General features: G+C 40.0%; 2 protein-coding genes across 7 annotated transcripts in view; one reads left to right on the top strand and one right to left on the bottom strand.

Annotated features, from left to right (window-relative positions):
• prkcz (protein kinase C, zeta) overlaps positions 1 to 10,372 on the top strand; it is a 229,631-nt gene extending 219,259 nt beyond the window's left edge. For all 5 annotated transcript variants that reach the window (XM_036141694.1, XM_036141676.1, XM_036141719.1 and 2 more), the window contains one exon: positions 6,342 to 10,372. In XM_036141694.1, coding sequence (XP_035997587.1) covers positions 6,342 to 6,429 — 88 coding nt within the window. In that variant the 3' untranslated portion in view covers positions 6,430 to 10,372. The remainder of the gene's footprint in view (positions 1 to 6,341) is intronic.
• The window catches only part of si:ch73-70k4.1 (FA core complex associated protein 20), a 75,607-nt gene that overhangs the window by 28,677 nt on the left and 26,747 nt on the right, over positions 1 to 20,183 (bottom strand). The gene's annotated exons all lie outside the window — the stretch shown is intronic.

Raw genomic sequence — 20,183 nt, 5'->3', positions numbered from 1 at the left:
CAGGAGATAATGTGAAGCAGCTGGGGCAGAAGGAGCACAGGGAAACTGAGGAAGGGAGACTATTTTGCTCAGGGACCCACAGTGGCAGTCTGCGGGGATCAATCCGGGTACTTACAACCCTCTCTCTAACCACTAGGCCACCACCCCCATGCCATAAAGCAACACCTTAAAGAGCACAAACAACAGGAAAATGAAGGAAACAGACACAAGAGAAACCCAAAACCTAACACCCAAGTACAATGATATCTTACTGTTTCGTGGTCAATAGTGCATCAGAAATTAAGTCATCAATCAAAAGTTTCATAGTCCAGTCCAGCAGTTGGTCAAAACACTCAGGTTTGCCAATTATTTATTTAAAGGTTTACATGATTTATCAGTAGAAGTTTGCCATCATTGTTTTGTTGGGTTTTGTGAATGATGAATTAGTACAGTTGGAATGCCAGCAAATTTCCTTACTTGGAGCTGGAGGACTAATAATAAGAAACACATAACATGCTTATGGAACCCTGGAAGTCTTATAATTGAAGCATATTAAGCATTTGAGAAATTGCTACCTTTTGTAATGCAGACTAATATTGATTCATGTGAAAAATTAAGTTTTTAATCGAGAAACCCAGCATAGAACAGCTCAAACGTTGGTTGAAATGTAGAGGTTTCAGAATGAGCGGATCAAACTTGAGGAAGAAAACCGCTGAATCCACATAGAATTACAGCTAATACAAACTATAGGCCTTTAAATTATTATAGGGCTTACTGCAATAATAGACTTAAAAGCAGCGTCTTATCTAAAGTTACAAAGTCAATCATCCTGAAGTAATCAGACACTCAGATCCCTTCTCAACTTCACACACACACACACACACACACACACACACACACACACACACACACACAAGCAAAATGATTGTGAGAGAAATAATCGACTTGCTTCATGAAAAAAGGCTGCAACCCACCAAGCAAACCACCAAACTGTAATGCAGACGCCATGTATTTAGCTGGTATTTATACACACCAGGACTTTTCCTGCTTGTAAAAGAGTTGTCGTGTGGGGCACGATAACCAGAAAAGGGCATTCTGTCGGAAAAATGCCAAGCCCAAGAAGCCACTTCACGTGTTGTGAATTTGCGCTATATAAATAACATTTAATTAAACTTAACCTCACATAAACACCCCTCAAGGATTGTATGATGTTTTCATTCCACTGAGAAAAAGCCAAACAAACGTATCCTACCTGCACAGACATTGCAGTCGCTGGTATTAGGTCTGGACATTCAAGTGCACGCAGTCCTTATCACCAAGGAAATGTAGAGAGACATAGGTGTCTTTGTTCAGATTGCATAGTAAAGTCCTCTCGGTAACAAGCTCGTATCTAACACTGACATTCTCGACAATCATTCGGCGTTAAATCAATGAAAAAACTCCATATGGTCACAATCATCATATAGAGAGTCAGTCCGACAGCTACCAATGCAGCAATGTTTTTTTTATGTTGAGGCAATATTCAGGACAGATCTGATCATTATTTGACTGATAGAAGTAAACTATTCAAGCATTAACACTCTGTTCGTATGACCACAAGATGGCCATGATGCATGCGCGCTGTGCTGTTCTAAATTTAGTAATTTGAGGAATGCCCTATTCCTGTAAAGGGCAGTAGAACCACTGAGAAGAATTTATTTCACAGATTAGATGTCTCACCCCGGGGATCCACGGAACCCGGAAGCATCGTGGGAGCGCCACAGCACAGCTGATCACAGCCAGTCGGTCTCTAGTCAGTCAGAGTAACTTCACCTGGTGCGCAGCGGCACGTTTCTGAAGCATAAAACCTTTATCTTTAGAAAGAATATGGCAGGGCAGCCGAGGTTTGTAGTAACCACAAGACTTCTGGAACAATGTCCTTTAGACAGATGACAGTACAAAGTGGAGATGTCTGATCAAAATGCACAACAGCATATGTGGAGAAGACCAAACAGCATATTAGTCATCAGCCCACTATTAAACCTGTAAATACAGGTCCACTAAAGTCAGTCATGAACTCCTCTGTAAGCTAAAATCTTCTAGAACCAAATATTTCAGTAAAACTATTTGGACTCTAGCCCAACTAAATGAGAAAAGGCCCTCTTCTGATTTTCTTTATCATGCAACCTGTCCTTTTCTAGAATTTGCACCTTATTCAGTTTGAGTATACATTTTTAAAAGTTTTGACATTGCTAAACAAGGCGCTGAGCTCCAGTAGTTTCAAGCCTTCCTCTTGTTTCTCCTCTGTTACCTCACCCTGCTCAGTTCCTGCCTCGTCTCCTCTCTGCATCTGGTAATGCTTTCATCTCTTCCAGGCCTAGAAGAGAAGAATGCAGCTTTGGTTGTACTCAGTGTTTGTTTTGGTCCCCTACCAGAGCTTTTCCTCTCTGCATTGTGCGTCCCTCTCTGTGGTCTATCTCTCTACCTTTCAGAAAGTCCACCATAAAAAAGCCTTCCTGTTCTAGATCTGATTGTTGTGTTGCTGGTTGACCTCCTCCTACACTAAGAGTACTTCACATGAGATCAGACAGAAGAAAAATATTTGCTTCATCAATATTCCAGTCAGCTCACTGGAGGAAAGACACTGTAGTGTTTCATTCACTTGTCCCTGCGCACTGTGTGGGTGGGATCGGCAACCTGTTCAACACCACTGGTGGCCCTTAAAGGAGGACCCCCACCCACCTGATGGACCACTGAACGCACCTTTTGTTTTAACTTCAAAGTCCTCCGCTCAGTGTCTGCAGTGAGAAAGCCTCTCAGCCGTTTTTGCAAGAGGCCTCATCTTGGGCTTTGTGCCCCCCCCCCCCCCCCAACCCCCACAAACATACACACACACAGATGAGTAAACAGCCTGTTGCTACAGAGGAATAAAGCAGCAGTGTTACTAAGGGAGTCGATATATTTTTACTACTCTTTACCCTCTATTTACGGAGTTCCACTTCATTTACATGTGATTATGCTTTTGTTATTAGCAGAAATGTTCTCAAGAAAATTAAAAAAATATCTTCAGGTCAACCATTATCCTTTCTAAAGAGGATGGGTTTTGTTCAAAAGAGATGCAGACAAAGAGTCAGCCCATTACGGTGCTGCAGAGCAGGTACAAACTAACACAGGCTCTAACCACATACATTTTACTTCATGCTGTCAAGATTCCTTGGAAGATGGAATTCAGAGGTTGAGAAATTAAAGGAAGAGCAGCTTGTTCAGTTTGAGAACACCTGTGCAGCAATTCAAGCACCTCAGTGAAAAATTGTTTAGATGTTGTTACTTGCTCTTTTTGACACCGGTTTGGCTGCTTCTTTGATATGAGAGAATCCAGTACATGAAAGTGATGCGCAGCAGTCAATAAAAAAAAATCATCAATAAATAAAGTGCCTTGCAGTATTATTTACCCCCACATCTGGTCTTTTACCTGTTTTGTTAAATTACAATCTGCACTTTAAATGTTTAATATTATTTTGTGTGAAGGATCTGCACAAAGTAGTCTATATATAAAATATTTACTGAAATAACCCTTGGTCTGTCAGGTATTATCCTGTGAATATTAACCCAATTTGGCTTTGATATCAGGACAATAGGTGGAAGAGTGATTCAGACGCTAACATTCTTCTAACAGCAAACTCTGCACACATATGGAATAAATAAGTGATAATTAATCTTCAAATATTATAATTTATTAACAGAAATAAATGCCTATCAGGGAACGCCATGAATAATGTTGTCTACCTGAATTAACAATATCCTTCAATCAACAAGTCTTCTTTGTTAGGGTAGTGAACCTCTAAAGGAGCAATAAGTGAAATTTCATTGTTTTAGAGCTAAAAAATGTATTTGTGAGGAACTAAAGGTATCTTTTTAGATGGACTATGGTTAAACGTCATACACCATCTCTCTGTGTTGTTCTACAATCTCTTGTTTACATAGCCTGGCTGGCCACGCATGGACCTACATGCACGTGAGTGGCAGCTCAGGGCTTACCCACTTCCTGCCCATAAAATGCCACCGCCAGGCACAAAATGGCACAGAGCACGTCCATCAGATCAAAACTTTTTCTAACAGTATTATAAAGTTATGAGTTACTTCTTCACTAGCCATGTTCCTCCAAATGGTGATGCCGTTTTACTGTGTATTTATCCTTTGCAAATAGGCTAATACAAGCCAATGGGGGACATGGCGAAATGGGTGCCGAGTACTGGAGCGAAGTAGACAGAGGCGTTGCTTGATACGTCTTGTTTTGGTCTACAGACAGTGCTCAAGCTCCAAATAGTGGTGAAATATTGCTTATTTCTCCTTTAACCAAAACTACTATGCAAAATTAAGATCTTAGAAACTAATTACACATAAAAGAACAACAGGACAAATAAAAATTATTGAAAGCAAAGGTCAGCGCTCGGCATTGTCCTCGGATCGGTCTTATGAAGGGTACAACGTGACGGATCAGCAGTGACCGCTAGGTACTTTTTCTTGCCTGCACGGTTCGCAGTCCACTCAGTTTTTGGTCAGCTTTTCCTGCAAAAGCTGAGAGAAAGATCACAAGCAGCCTGTTTCTCTGGTGGCTGGCTGCCTACTTCATTGTCTGATTTCACACAAAGCAGACTATACTTTGGTTTAGTTCCAGTCTGAAGAACCAGTGGCTCTCTGATGCAGTTGCAGACAGCAGGGAAAGAGAGTGCAGTGGCTCTCCAGTGTGAACCTTCTGGCAGGGTCCACGTGAAAAAGAGAACAATTTAAATTGAAAGGAACAATTTTTGTAGAAGCCAGGAAGTATCCTATTGTGAAAGCAGTCCTAGGAAGCTACTGTCTCTTATTTCTCATGAATATCATATTATAGTTTGATATTTAAATTCTTCATGTCTGAGGCACAACAAACATATGAGGAGGGTTGTGAACCCAAGATGTTCTCCCAATCTGACAGATTTAAAGAATTATTACAAAGTAGAACAGGCAAATATTACCACGTCAAAATGTTGGATGCTGCTTACCAAAGAAGACTGAATGCTAAAAACTGAATTGAAAGGGTTAGGGTTAACAGTGTATATATATATATATATATATATATATATATATATATATATATATATATATATATATATATATATGTGTATATATATATATATATATACATATATATATATATATATATATATATATATTAGGGCTGGGCAACGATTAAAATATTTAATCGCGATTAATCGCGATTAATCGCATTGTATTTACAAACTCCAAGAATGAATTCAAAAGTAGTGTAAAGAGCCCTTTTATTTTAATGTTCTGCTGCCATATGAACAAAAGTGTTGTAACATTTGTAGCACTTATCAGTAACACATATTTAGTGTAAAGCTCAACTTAAACATGTAAAACAAAAAATAGCAATAATAATAAATTAAAGCTTATTGCCACTGACAGGGAATTCTCTTTATGGGGAAAAAATCTACCAAAAACAGGCAATTTCTGAGGTAACCGCAAGGAGCAGCATTATCATTTTATGTTCAATACCAAAGTTTAACTTGGCAGTGGTTACAACTAACTTGTTTCTGTCATATTCCATGCTGGAAGAACTTTAAACTGAAATGCTTGCTAACTCGATATGCTTGCGTTGCTTGCGTTTATTTGACGTTAACACGCGGTTTTTTGTTGTTGTGCATATAGTGAATGGCAGGGGGAAAACAGGCAAAAACACATGGATACTTTGAAACGAGAAGCGACTTCACCGACGGCGTCTAAGCAGACCCCCCCCGCTCCGCTCCGCACAAAACTTGTTCCGGCCGCCAACTCACCGCCTCGCCTCGCCTAAGCTCGCTCGCGGTACCTGCGGGAAACACCGCCTTCCGCATGTCGGCTTTGTTTTTTTCCGGCCAGCACCTTTCTTCCTCTGAATCCGAGGCTTGGCTGACAGCGAGGTTATTGGCGCATTATCGCCACTTACTGTTCTGATTCAAACCCCTACACCGCAGCAACAGACCTTTACAAAATAAAAGCGTTAATGCGCGTTAAAGAAAATATCGCCGTTAATAGTCTAATGAGTTAACGCAAAATTAACGCGTTAACTTGCCCAGCCCTAATATATATATATATATATATGTGTGTGTGTGTGCATATATATGTATAAACACGGACATATTTTAGAAAGCCTTGATTTTATTTTTTACATTACAAAAACTCAGGGGTGTAAATATTTATCCCACAGTAAAAAAAAAATAAAACATATTTCTATACTCAGGTTGTTTTTTTTTGGGTTTAGATCTATGGCATAAAGTTCATGGAGACACAGGTAACTTCTTATTGAAACAGCATGTGTAATTCCTTTTTCTTCTTCTCTTCAGGGACATCATCAAGAGAATTGACCAGTCAGAGTTTGAGGGATTTGAATACATTAACCCACTGCTGCTATCCACAGAAGAGTCCATATGAAGGAGAGAGAAGCTTCCTCTGTCGCCCACCTTCTGTCTGTCCAAGCAGCCGTCTTAGCCAAAAATAAAACCAACAGAAGCCAACTGCGGAAGGCGAAGAGGACGACGAACTCACTGTGCCGGTCATAAAGGCGAAGCAAACAGGGGAAGGGGAGAGTTTCCTTCCTTGACTATGAGATTGTTTGAGTAGCAGACTCTCCAGTCTGTCTTAGTTTTTAGGTGGAAAACAGACCCTGGACTATGAGAACATTCCCTGCCCTTCTGTTTTCCTCCCTTTTTCCTTTCAGCTTATTTCCATTCTTGAATCAGAACAGAAATGTCTCATTCTATGCCTGGCATCATGAAAACATTACAACCCATCACACATCCCAGGATGAATAGGAGAGTACTATAAAGAGCTTGCGATGATTTTAGGTGCACCTTTACTTGATTTTTTTTCTATCTTGTAGACGGGGCTATGCCTCCGACCAAGGAAGAATGTACAATGACAAAATAAAAAAATTAAGTTATTGTGTATTATAATGTAGGTAGTGAATCCAAAATTGATGATGCCTTTTATTGATGCAAGTGGCACATTCTCATTCACAACACATTTGCTTTTTTTAAAAAAATCTTTTATTATTGTCTCTAACTAAACATGGGACGCTAACTGGGAGATGAATTTTCTTTAAGAAGTGCCTCAAAGATTAAATTAATTCTGTCTCTGATTGCTCTTACTGGACTTTCTCGACCCATGATGGCTTCAGAGGGCAAAGCTCAAACATCAGTCTACAACCCCTCGGTGATGATTGTCTTCAAGTTTCAGCAAGTTTCAGTTTCAGGACAAGACTAAATGAACAAAATGAGTTTGCTGTGTTCTTAATGTGTTGTAAATATTGGGTCCTGTTTGCCAAGAGTTTGTGGTGCTGTTCTCAGCCTCCAAAAGTCTAGTAGCTGGGAAAAAGGATTGGTTTGTTGGGAAAAAAAACAGAGCACTCTCCTGGTTCTAGCTTCTACAAGTGTTTGCAGGCCAAGCTCAACACATCTCAGTCAGTCACCATAAGGTTCTCTGAACAAAGACAGGCTTTGCTGGACATGGGTCCAGTTCAGAGCTTCTATAATCAGTGCTTCCTAAAATTGAGGTTTGGATCCCACATTAGACCAGAAAACAGAGTGAGTGTTGCTTTAGATGATCTTCTGCAGTTCTAACCAGGTCTTTCATAAGAGATAAAAACAGTTGTCATAATTAGATAAAATAGTAAAGGTTGGGGCTTCTTGTGGAGCCAAACAGCCCCAACCTTTGGAAATGGCATCAGGAGCTCTGTCACCCACTTGGAGCTCAGGGTAGAGCTGCTGCTCCTCCATATCTAAGGGAGTCAACTAACGTGGTCCTAACATCTGGTCAGGATGTCTCTTGGTATATCCCACTGGGAGGCGAACCCTGGGGAAAACTCAGAACTCTCTGGACTATACACCCCTTCTGGCTGGAGTTGCCTTGGGATCCTCCAGGAAGAGGTTGAGTGTCGCCTGGGAGAGGGATGTGTGGGTTTCCCTGCTGAATCTGTTGCCCCTGCATCACCAGAGGAAGATAATGGATGGACAGATGACTTAAACTGATCATCCTAAATTGTGGACCAATTATTCTCTGATTTACTGATATATTTCCCACACAGATTTATTGTGTTCAGTTCTAATGTTCTGCTATGCAGAACATCCCAAAGTCTCTGTCCTGTCATTATCTGGATCTGAGCTTATGACCAAAGCGTAGAACCTTTTACAGCATTGCTGAATATTATAACCATCAACAGCCCACGTAAAGCAGTCACTCTCTGCACTTTGACATTAACTTTTGGTCTCTTCTCAAGGTATGAATTTAACCTTTTAGTCAACTAAGTTTCTCCAAGGAGCAAGAAAGAACAGATAATTGTGGCACCTAGATGATTATACTGTGCTTTAGGTGCACTGGACATCTTTACAACTTTGATTGTTGTACAACATAAATGTAATCATCTGCATTAGTTGGTGTAGGCCTGGCAGGTCCAAACTGGGTCTACCACATGAAGGCTATGAAGGGCTCATTTCTGTCTTGACTTTTGGTTCTGGTAAAAGTCCTTGTATTTGGGCCTAATGCTCAAAAAGTCTCCAGTTAAAGCAGGTTTTACACAAATGGCACCTCCTAATCTGAGGAAATGATTCTCGACTGGAAAAAGATGGCTTATCCTCTCCAAGTTGGAGGGGGCAGTTCATGTGTCAAGTAGAGGAGTTTAAGCATCTTGGAGTCTTGTTAACAAGTGAGGGGAGAATGGAGCTGGAGAGCGACAGATGGATTGGTGCCGTAAGGCGTACACGGCACCGATCTATTGTAAAGGTAGCACCATTTACCTTTCAATCTATGTTCCTATGCTATTGCCATGAAATTTGGGTTATGACTGCATGTACAAGATCCTGCATACAACTGGCTGAAATTGGTTTCCTCTGCAGGGTGGCAGGGCACTCCGTTAGAGATAGTGTCAGGAGCTTTGGCCATCTGGGAGGGGCTCGGAGAGGAGTAGCTGCTCTTCCACATCGAGGACTCAGTCGAGGCTCAGGCATTTCTTGCGACTGTCCCGTGGACGTCTCCCTCGGGAGGTGTTTCTAGCGTGCCCAACCAGGATGAGGCCTAGAAGGCAGCCCAAGACACACTGGAGAGACTATGTCTCTCAGCTGGCCTGGGAATATTTTGGGCTTTCCCCAGAGGTGTCGTCTGGGGAGAAGAAAGTCTGGGGGTCTCTGCTGAGTCTGCTGCTCCTGGGTCCCGGTCCTGGATAAGCAGAAGACAACAAGACAGGACCAGTAACAACAACTACTAGATGCACCATTGATGTTATCTTGGATTGGACTGACACACTGTATGGGAGTCATTTGTCAGGCAGTGGAAAGCAGGTCCAACATGTGGTGCTCAGCACTGTTCAGAGCCATTCTCATGTTTCTTATCCAGTATGAGGAGTCCATCTGCCTGCTGCAGCTTCAGCAATATATTTCAAATTATTCTATGTACTGCCACTCTCAAAGCTGAAATTTATTGAAACATAGGAGCCTTGAACTGGGATCACATTTTAGTAATTTGAGAAATGTCATATTTTTCAGGTTCAGATTTTTGTTTTCCCAGTGTCACAAATACTTTCTTGAAGGGCATAAAAAGCACAGACTGTTCTCCTGAGATGGATAATGAATAATTTTCTTTTTAAAGAAAGAAAGCTGAAATATTAACATAAGCCTAATGCGGCAAATGTTAATTTTTATACATGATTTACTTGTTTGGGGAATCTCCTTCATTCGAGTTTTAGCTTTTTAAACATAAGAGTTTGCAAACAGCAATGTTCTTCCATCTTCTTTTTCCCAGACTTCCTTTAGAGCCAAACTTTGCTGTTTTGGAACCCTGCAATGATCTGTGAATATCAGCTGAGGACAGAGGTTTTTCTTTTTTATCCGTGTGTTTTGGGAGAAGAGCTCTCTGTAGGCCGGGAATTATTAGATGAACTGTGACCTGTGCTAATTTGTTAACAACGTAATAGGATTAATTAGCTCATCTTGAATCAAAGTCTTAATAATCTGCACAGTGGGAATGGGTAGATAATGAAGCGCTTCAGTTTTCTCCAACATGCTGACGAAGATTAGAATTTAAAAATTAAAGGATGCTTCCCAAACTCCATCAGTTTTGCTGCATGTTCTAAATGTTTTTGTTGAGCTTTTTTTTCCCAACCTGATAGCATTTTTTTCTGAGGGACCAATGAATAAACTGGAAGTCCTTGAATACAAATTTCAGAACACCGAAGGCCATTTTGGCACTTTGAAGAATGATTGAAAAAATGAATGAACTAAGACAGTGATTTTTTTTAAACCTAATGCTGGGTCAGTCTTAATGTTGCTTCACCACATCCTTGTAAATATGTGTAATTATTAAAAATGATACTGGTTTTCCGTGACCTGGATCCATCCTTGTTTTGTTTGCAGACCATGGCAGAGAACTATCTGCAGATGCTTCACATGATTTTGGCTTTTACAGCAGCAAAGCTTCTAATTACCACTTATCTTCAAACAGTGAGGGAAGAAAGCCATGAAGCCCGACGGGCCCACATGTGCCCAACTTAGCCTCTAAACAATGTGCAACATTTTCAATTGATTTGCAAGAGGAGGCATTATTATTTCCAAAACACTCCTCCAGATTTTTGCAGAAAAACTTCTGGTTTTACAGCTATTTAAACATACTTGATGAGATTTAAAAGTCCATTAAACATGGGAGACATTTAGAAAAGGACACTACACAAAACAGACATCTAAAGGCACTTTAATTTTGTAAACCCCATCTTTGTAACACCATATCCGGTGATGTAATTTCTGTACGAAAGAGAGCTTATAATTTAGCTTCATGCATCGCTTTGCGCATTTTTGCGATGCACTGTGGTATATTTTGATGACACAAGGGGTAAATGTGTTGACCAAAGACTATTTTATTTGCAGGAGGAGTCCTACAACATAAATCAGCATTTTTATTTGACCAGATTTCATTTTATGTGGTGAAAAACACATCTGGCTAAATTATGACAAAAGCACAGGTCCGCCTGGCCCACAGCTGACTTTTGTAGCACAAATCCACTTTAACTGATTCTGTACAAACTTGCTGCAGTTATAGAAAAGATGTGTATCTAGAAATTCTAATGTTTTTCCTAGGTTTTCAAAAGGGTTTTCGTGGTGTTTTGTAATGTTTATTTAGAAAAAAGTTTTGGGTAAGGCTCAAAAATATCAATTTGAGGGATAGTAACTGTAATGGTTCCACCGGTAGAGGTGTGCATTTATACTTATAACTGTGGAGCTGTACTTGATTTATATCAGGTATGTAAATTCAGGCAGAATTATATTCGAATATATACAGAATATATATAATATTTCTAATCTTGTATTTCTTCCGTTTTCTAGAAAATGAATGATGCTGGTCACTCACAATCAGTCAAAATAAATGTAGACCAGTCTGCCAAAAACTCCTCTTGAACGTTTTCAGTGTGCCAAGAAAAAAAAGTTATCTGGGAAAAATAATTCCAATCTGAATCTTTTCCACACAGATGCTGCAATACATTTGATTTTTCTGATGGAACAAGTTCCACTGAGGAAACCTAAAATCCAACGCGTTTGCAAAGAATATTACAAGGGCTTAATACATTTTAAAAGGCCTAATGTTGGTGTACTGGTATAAATTAAACTGCATTCATACATTTATGTTCAAAATAATGCCATTGCTTAAGAAGATAAGCAAAGCTCAAAGGTGTTTCTTCTTCAGCACAAGGCAACTCTTCAAGTATTGTGATGTATTCAAACTGGTGTTGGGTTAATTTCTCACATACCTCAAATCATGCTTCAAAGTATAAAAAATACCATGATGCTTGATGCACCGTGCTTCAGCGTACTGTAGCTTGGATTCCGGGTTGGGCCCTAGACCCAAAGAGAATAATAGAACATTTTCTATTACACGTGAAAAGCCCCAAGTTTTTGAAAAGTCCGTGGCTTTCAAAAGCTCCACACACGTTTTGATACAAATTTACACAGGAAATTTCAGATTGACCAGGCTTTACTTTCACAAAGAAGGTACTGGTCTGAGGGTAGGACTTTTCAACAAGCCTGGGGCTTTGTTTAATGCTGGGGTTTTGTGCAGCGCAGTAAGGAAATGAGTGTACAAATGTATCGATTTTATACTCTTAATTTATCACAAAAAGTAGTTTTAATAAGTATAGTGAGAAAGTACACCTCAAAACTTCTGTGCAGTCAGTTCATCAAGATTATGGGTCGATTTTAAATCTGCTTTAAGCTTTGTCAGAGCGGCAGAGCTCTGTTTACAGGCCAGTCTCCTCCCCAGCAGCTGCAGGGGGAAAACCTCGGTTACCACAGTGATTAGTTGCCCAGACAGTGATGGATTTCCCCATAGCTCTTGGCTGCTCCTTGCAGCTAAAAGTGGATATAAAGTGTTTCGTAATTTGTGATGGATAACTGCAAGTTCCAGAATATAAAATGCAATATATTTTGCCTGACGTTTTTGGCACTTTAAGTTAATACAGGCATTCATTAAAAACAGTTTTGCTACAGTTCAGTTTAATTGAACTGTATTTATATAGCGGCAATTCACAACACATGTCATATCAAGGAACTTAACAAAGTCAAGTTCAAGAAAAAATTATCAAAAAGTTTCCTATTTAAGGAAACCCAGTACATTGCATCGAGTCTTGACAAGCAGCATTCACTCCTCATAAAAGAGCGTAGAGCTACAGGGAGAGTCGTCTGCATTGTCAATGGCTTTGCAGCAACCCCTCATACTGAGCATGCATGAAGCGACAGCGGACAGGAAAACTCCCCTATAACAGGGAGGAAAACTTTCAGCAGAACTAGGCTCAATGTGAACAGTCATCTGCCTTGACCAACTGGAGGTTAGAGAAGACAGAGCAGAGAAACAAAAAGCACAGATGTATTGTTTCAGGAATCTTTCTGTGTTAGAGGGTAATAGCGGATGATCTGCCTCCCTGGATAGCGTCACAGCCAACAGCAGGCTAGACCAGATGTACCTATGATGAAGAGAAAAGAAAAGACAGAACATAAAGTTAAAAATTGAAATAACAAACAATGCAAATTGGAGAACAGTAGGTGAACTCAGCAGAGTAAGAGAAATGCATCTAGATCTCCTCCAGCAGCCTAAGCCTATAGCAAGATAACTACAGAGAACGCTCAGGACAAGCCACTCTAAGCTTTGTCAAAAAGGAAAGTTTTAAGCCTGGTCTCAAAAGTAGACAGGATTTCTGCCTCACGGACCAAAACGGGGAGTTGGTTCTACAGTAGAGGAGGGTTTGCCCGTATTCACTAAGATTCCTAAGACTAAAAGTAGCTCTTAGTGACATCATTTTAGGAAAAATCTCAGAATTTCCAGAATTCTAAGATTTTTCTTAGAATTTTACCTTGGTTAGATAAGGTATTGACGAAGCATCTTAGGGCTTAAGAGAGCTCCTAAAGTGCCAAAATTTTGGGAGTAGTGAGGAGGACTTTTAGTGAGGCCAAGAGTGTCTTAACAAGGGAAGATAGTGGAAACGGAGACAGCTGGCTGATCCACCACCTAAACAGTGGAGGAAATGAGCACATAAACTTCCTTAACAATCAGAAAATTATATTTAAATATTGTTTATCATACCAGTAAGGAGAAATTAATGAGTTTCAGTATATATATATATATATATATAGTTTTATTGTATTAATTGTATTCAACGTTTTTCCTTTTGCCACAGTTCTTTGTGGCAACACAGGTGATGTTAGTGACTCAGATAAGCCTGTTTTGAGGTGTTTAAAACATTGTTTTAGACTTCATAAATGCAAAGTGTTAAATGTATTACATATAATCTAAATGGTCTAGGTAGTCCAATTAAGAGAAGCTAAGTTTTGGCAAAATTAAAGCAAAAGAGGGTATAAATGGCTCTTCTCCAGAAGACCCACTTGAAATATTCAGAACAAGCTGGAAAGATGTGGATTCAACCAGTATTAATCATCTTATAACCAGGGTCCTAAAAGAGGGGTTGCTATTTTAATTTCCAAACTATTGAATCCACATATGAGAAGAGATACTGATGGGAGATTTGTACTTATCCAGGGTTATCTGGAGGTAGTTCTAATTACTATTTTAAATGTCTATGCACCGCCAGGAACTGTATGGCAATTTTATAAAAAAATATATTTGAACTAATAATCTCTGAGGCTCAGGGTTTACTCATTTGTGGAGGTGATTGTGTCTGTTAACACTAGACCTCATTACTCCAGTCAAACAAAAATTACAAGAAAGGTAAATTGAATGATGCCTGAGCTGAGTCTCATAGATACGTAGAGAGAACTGAATCCAACAAAGAGAGGTAATTTTACAGTTTTCTGGAAGTTTGTTCCAGATAAGTGGGGCATAGGAACTAAATGCTACTTCTCCGTGTGTAGTTCTGGCTCTAGGTATGCAGAGAAGGCTGCAGCCAGAAGACCTGAGTGGTCTGGAGGGTTGATACACTGATAACAAGTCTGTGATGTATTTAGGTGCTAAGCCATTCAGGGATTCATACACTGCAAAAACAGACCCTAAATGAGTAAAACGTTCTTAAATTTGGGTTTTTGTCCTTGATTTGAACAGATAAATGACATTATCTGCCGATGGAATGGAATCTGCCGATGGAATTTTGACCCCTAAAATAAGATAATTAGACATCCTGCACTTGAAATAAGACAATGGAGATGAGTTGTTCCTATTTTAAGTGCAAAAATCTTTTTCCATTGGCAGATCATCTTATCTACCTGCTCAAATCAAGGACAGATACACTAATTTTAAGAAAATTTTACTTATTTTTAGTTCCGTTTTTGCAGTGTAGACTAACAGAAGTATTTTAAAGTCTATTCTCTGAGATACAGGGAGCCAGGAGCCATCATCCCAGTTCTAAGGACTTTAGAACTGGGGTGATGTGCTCTACTTTCTTAGTCTTAGTGAGGACACGGGCAGCAGCATTCTGGATCAGCTGCAGCTGTCTGATCCATTTTTTAGGCAGACCTGTGAAAACACCATTGCAATAATCAATTTGACTAAAAATAAACGCATGGATTAGCTTTTCCAGATCATGCTGAGACATTAATCCTTTAATCCTAGAAAGGTTCTTCAGGTGATAAAAAGCCGACCTTGTAACTGTCTTTAGATGCTTTTAAAGGTTCAGGTCTGAGTCCATCACTACACCCACATTTCAAACCTGATCAGTGGTTTCTAGCTGAAGCAACTGAAGCTGTGTGCTAACTTTTGATCTTTCCTCTATTGGTCCAAATATTATTATTTCAGTTTTGTTTTCATTCAGTTGAAGAAAATTTGGCACATCCATGCATTGATTTCTTCTAAACATTTACTCAGTTCCTGAACTGGTTCATAGTCACCTGGGACCCGTTCTTCGTACGTTCCTTAAAACATCCGAGATCAAATGACACATCCAAGATGATTTCATCCGGCTAATCATGATCCGGCTAATTGGGTTCTTCGAACACACCTGTTGGCGGACTTCCTGTTTGCGGTAAGGCGTATTCTGTCACTTCCTGTTGTTGCTGTGTGAACGACGGAGCTTTGCTCCAGGCTCTCTCGCTTTTTATCTTTAAACCTCTTTGCTGTAACATCTGTTTCCAAACATAAGCACTTTTAAAACATTGTCTGTGGCTGCTCATCACGTTTGGGAACTCCTCGTGTTTCACACGGTTTGTTCTTTGGCGTGATAATAGGGCGTTAGCCTAGCTTTAGCCTAGCGTTAGCCTAGCGCTAGCCAAGCCTTAGCCTCATAATGGCTTCTCCGTGTCTGACTAAGTCTCCTATCTGCTGCTCTCTGTGTCAGATGTTCAGTTATTCCTCTGCCTCCTTTAGTGATGATGGTACATGTAATAAATGTAGTGTTTTTGTAGCTTTGGAGGCGAGGGTGTCAGAATTGGAGACCCGGCTCCGTGCTGTTGAAAAACCAGCTGATAGCCGCTCTTTTGCTAGCGCGGAGCCGCATAGAGTAACTTCACGTAGCGAACCTAAAGCAGTAGCACCCGAGCAGCCTGGTAACCAGGCTGGCTGGGTGACAGTTCGTAGGAAGCATAGCTCTAGATTACAGACCCCAGATCATCACCAACCCATCTGCGTTTCTAATAAATTTTCCCCTCTGAGCGACAATCTCGCCGAGGAGCCGACCTTAATTATTGGCAGCTCCATAATAAGAAATGTGGCACTAAAGAAACCAGGGACCATAGTTAAATGCCTACCAGGGGCCAGAACAGGCGACATAGAATCCTACCTAAAACTACTGGCTAAGGATAAGCGTAAATACCGCAAAATTGTTATTCACGCTGGCGGTAATGACACCCGGTCACGCCGATCAGAGGTCACCAAAGTTGGTGTTGCTTCGGTTTGTGAGTTTGCTAAAACTATGTCGGACTCTGTAATTTTCTCTGGTCCCCTGCCTGATCTGACCAGTGATGACATGTTTAGCCGCATGTCATCATTCAACCGCTGGTTGTCTAGGTGGTGTCCAGAAAACGACGTGGGCTACATTGATAACTGGAGAACTTTCTGGGGAAAACCTGGTCTGATCCGGAGAGACGGCATCCATCCTACTTTGGATGGTGCAGCTCTTCTTTCTAGGAATCTGGCCGGATTTATTAGTTCTCCTAAATGCTGACAACCCAGGGTCCAGACCAGGAAGCAGAGCTGTAGTTTAACACACCTCTCTGCAGCTTCTGTACTGTTACCCACCCATTATCCTATTGAGACGGTGTCTTTCCCACGGCCAAAACTTAACAGATCAAAAACTGATCTAAAAGGAACAAATCATAAAAACCTAATAAAAATCAATATGGTTCACCTTGAACCTAAAAATAAAATAATAAAATGTGGTCTATTAAATATAAGGTCTCTCCCTCCAAAGACTTTGTTAGTTAATGAATTAATTTCTGATAATCAGATTGATTTGTTTTGTCTCACAGAAACCTGGCTACAAGAGGACTACGTTAGTATAAATGAGTCAACCCCCTCCAGTTATTCAAATTTCCACATTCCCAGATCTGTGGGAAGAGGAGGAGGAGTGGCAACTATCTTTCAGTCTGATTTATTAATTAGTCCCAGGCCAACTAATAATTACAGTTCTTTTGAACATTTAACCCTCAGTTTCCCTCATCCAAACTGCAAAGCAATAAAACCTCTTCTGTTTGTTGTTTTGTATCGTCCACCAGGCCCTTACACTCAGTTTATGGATGAGTTGTCAGATTTCTTATCTGATTTGGTGTTAAATACTGATAAGGTTATTATAGTGGGTGATTTTAACATCCATGTTGACACTGAATGTGATAACCTTAGTGTAGCCTTTAAAACTATCCTAGATTCAATTGGTTTTGCTCAAAATGTGCATGAACCGACGCACTCTCGGCTCCATACTTTAGACCTTGTGCTGACATATGGCATTGATTGTGAAGAATTAACAGTATTTCCTCACAACCCTGTCCTGTCTGATCATTTTTTAATAACATTTGAGTTTAATCTAACTGAATTCTCCACCCCCAAAAGAGGGTTCCATTATAGTAGATTTTTATCGGATAATGCTGTATCAAAACTTAAAGAGTCTGTCCCCTTCTTAATATCCTCAGTATTGCAGAAATGCCCTGTAGATGGCAGCATTGCTGTTTCTTCCCATTCACAAATCGATACCTTTGCTAACAATGTGACTTCCTCATTGCGTTCTGCATTAGACAATGTAGCTCCCTTGAAAAAGAAGGTGATTATTCACAGGAAGCTGGCTCCTTGGTTTAATTCAGAGCTGCGTTCCTTGAAGCGCAATGTTAGGAAATTGGAGAGAAAATGGCGCTCTACACACCAAGAGGAATCCTACTTAATCTGGAGGGACAGACTATTGTTGTATAACAAGACCCTCCGCAGAGTTAGAGCAGCATATTTTTCATCATTAATTGAAGAGAATAAAAATAATCCTAGATTTCTCTTTAGTACAGTTGCCAAACTTACCCAGAGCCACAGCTCTGTTGATCCATCCATTCCCTTAGCTCTCAGTAGTAATGATTTTATGGGATTCTTCATAAATAAAATTGATGCCATTAAAAATAAAATAATTGGCATCCTCCCAAACATGATTACCTCATCCTCAGTAAGTGAGGCAGCATTGGAGGAATCTTTAGAATCTGCGCAGTGTTTGAACTGTTTAGAAGCAGTAGAGCTTTCTGAGCTATCTAAAATTTTAGCTTCATCTAAACCTTCTACCTGTATGTTAGACCCAATCCCAACCAAGTTGTTTAAGGACATATTCCCTTTGATCAGTGGCACTATTTTAGACATGATTAATCTATCCTTAGTAAATGGATATGTACCACAGGTTTTGAAAGTAGCTGTTATTAAACCTTTACTTAAGAAACCTTCTCTTGATCAAGATGAGTTAGTAAATTACAGACCTATATCTAATCTTCTTTTCTTATCTAAAATTCTTGAGAAAGTAGTTGCTAATCAACTTTGTGAACATTTACAAAGTAATGACCTACTTGAGGAGTTTCAGTCAGGCTTCAGAGCTCATCATAGCACTGAAACAGCTCTGGTGAAGGTCACTAATGATATTCTCATGGCCTCAGATAATGGACTTGTGTCTATACTTGTCCTGTTAGATCTCAGTGCTGCGTTTGATACAGTTGATCACAATATTCTCCTACAAAGACTTGAACATACTGTAGGGATTAAGGGGAAAGCATTAGGCTGGTTTAAATCTTATCTGTCAGACAGATTCCAATTTGTTCATGTTAATAATAAATCTTCCTCAAACTCTAGGGTCACCTGTGGAGTACCACAGGGTTCAGTCCTTGGACCAATTCTCTTTACTATATATATGCTTCCGATAGGCAAAATTATCAGACAGCATGGGATTAATTTCCACTGTTATGCTGATGATACTCAGCTATATTTATCCATAAATCCTGATGAATCCAATCAATTACTTCGACTGCAGTCATGTCTTGATGACATCAAAAGCTGGATGACTTTAAATTTCCTGCATCTAAATTCTGACAAGACCGAAGTTTTAATCTTTGGGCCAGAGTCCTCAAAAAATAAACTTCTTAACCAATCACTTAATCTGGGTGGCATTAAACTGGCCTCTGGTAATAAAGTAAAAAATCTTGGTGTTATTTTTGACCAAGACATGTCATTTAAATCCCATATTAAACAGGTTTCCAGAGTTTCCTTTTTTCACCTCCGGAATATCGCCAAAATTAGAAACATTCTGTCCAGGAGTGATGCTGAAAAACTGGTCCATGCATTTGTTACTTCAAGGCTGGACTATTGTAATTCTTTACTATCAGGAATTCCACAAAATGCAGTTCAAAGCCTTCAGCTGATCCAAAATGCTGCAGCAAGAGTTCTGATGAAAATCAACAAGAGGGATCATATTTCTCCAATTTTAGCTTCCCTTCATTGGCTTCCTGTTAAATCAAGAATAGAATTTAAAATTCTTCTTCTAACGTATAAAGCCCTTCATAATCAAACTCCATCGTATATCAGAGCTCTGATTACCCCGTATGTTCCTAACAGAGCACTTCGCTCTCAGACCGCAGGTCTGCTGGTGGTTCCTAGAGTCTCTAAAAGTAGAATGGGAGGCAGATCCTTTAGCTATCAGGCTCCTCTCCTGTGGAACCAACTCCCAGTTTTGGTCCGTGAGGCAGACACCCTGTCTACTTTTAAGACTAGGCTTAAAACTTTTCTTTTTGACAAAAATTATAACTAGTGACTCATGTTACTCTCAGCTACCTTTATAGTTTTACTGCTATAGGCTTAGGTTACTGGAGTATATCAGGATCTAATTTTCTCACTATATTGAGTTCTACTGTTCTTCAATTATGCATTATGTGTTGTCATTTCTGCTTTAACTTTCTGTTCTCTCTCTTTTCTCTTCATAGTAGGTACACCTGGTCTGGCGTTCTGTTAACTGTGACATCATCCAGAGAAGACGGCTCACCCGCTACTACCATCTAATGTAGAACAGATTACTAGATCAATGTGTGCTTCTGTGCTTTTTGTTTCTCTTGTTGTGTCTCTGTTCTGTCTTCTGTAACCCCAGTCGGTCGAGGCAGATGACCATTCATACTGAGCCCGGTTCTGCCGGAGGTTTTTTTTCCCGTTAATGGGTGGTTTTTCTTCCCACTGTCGCTTCATGCTTGCTCAGTATGAGGGATTGCAGC

This window comes from Fundulus heteroclitus, chromosome 1 (assembly GCF_011125445.2).
Source record: "Fundulus heteroclitus isolate FHET01 chromosome 1, MU-UCD_Fhet_4.1, whole genome shotgun sequence".
Classification (NCBI taxonomy): domain Eukaryota; kingdom Metazoa; phylum Chordata; class Actinopteri; order Cyprinodontiformes; family Fundulidae; genus Fundulus; species Fundulus heteroclitus.
Note: the sequence above shows the minus strand (reverse complement) of the source record. Positions and strands in the feature narration are given on the sequence as shown.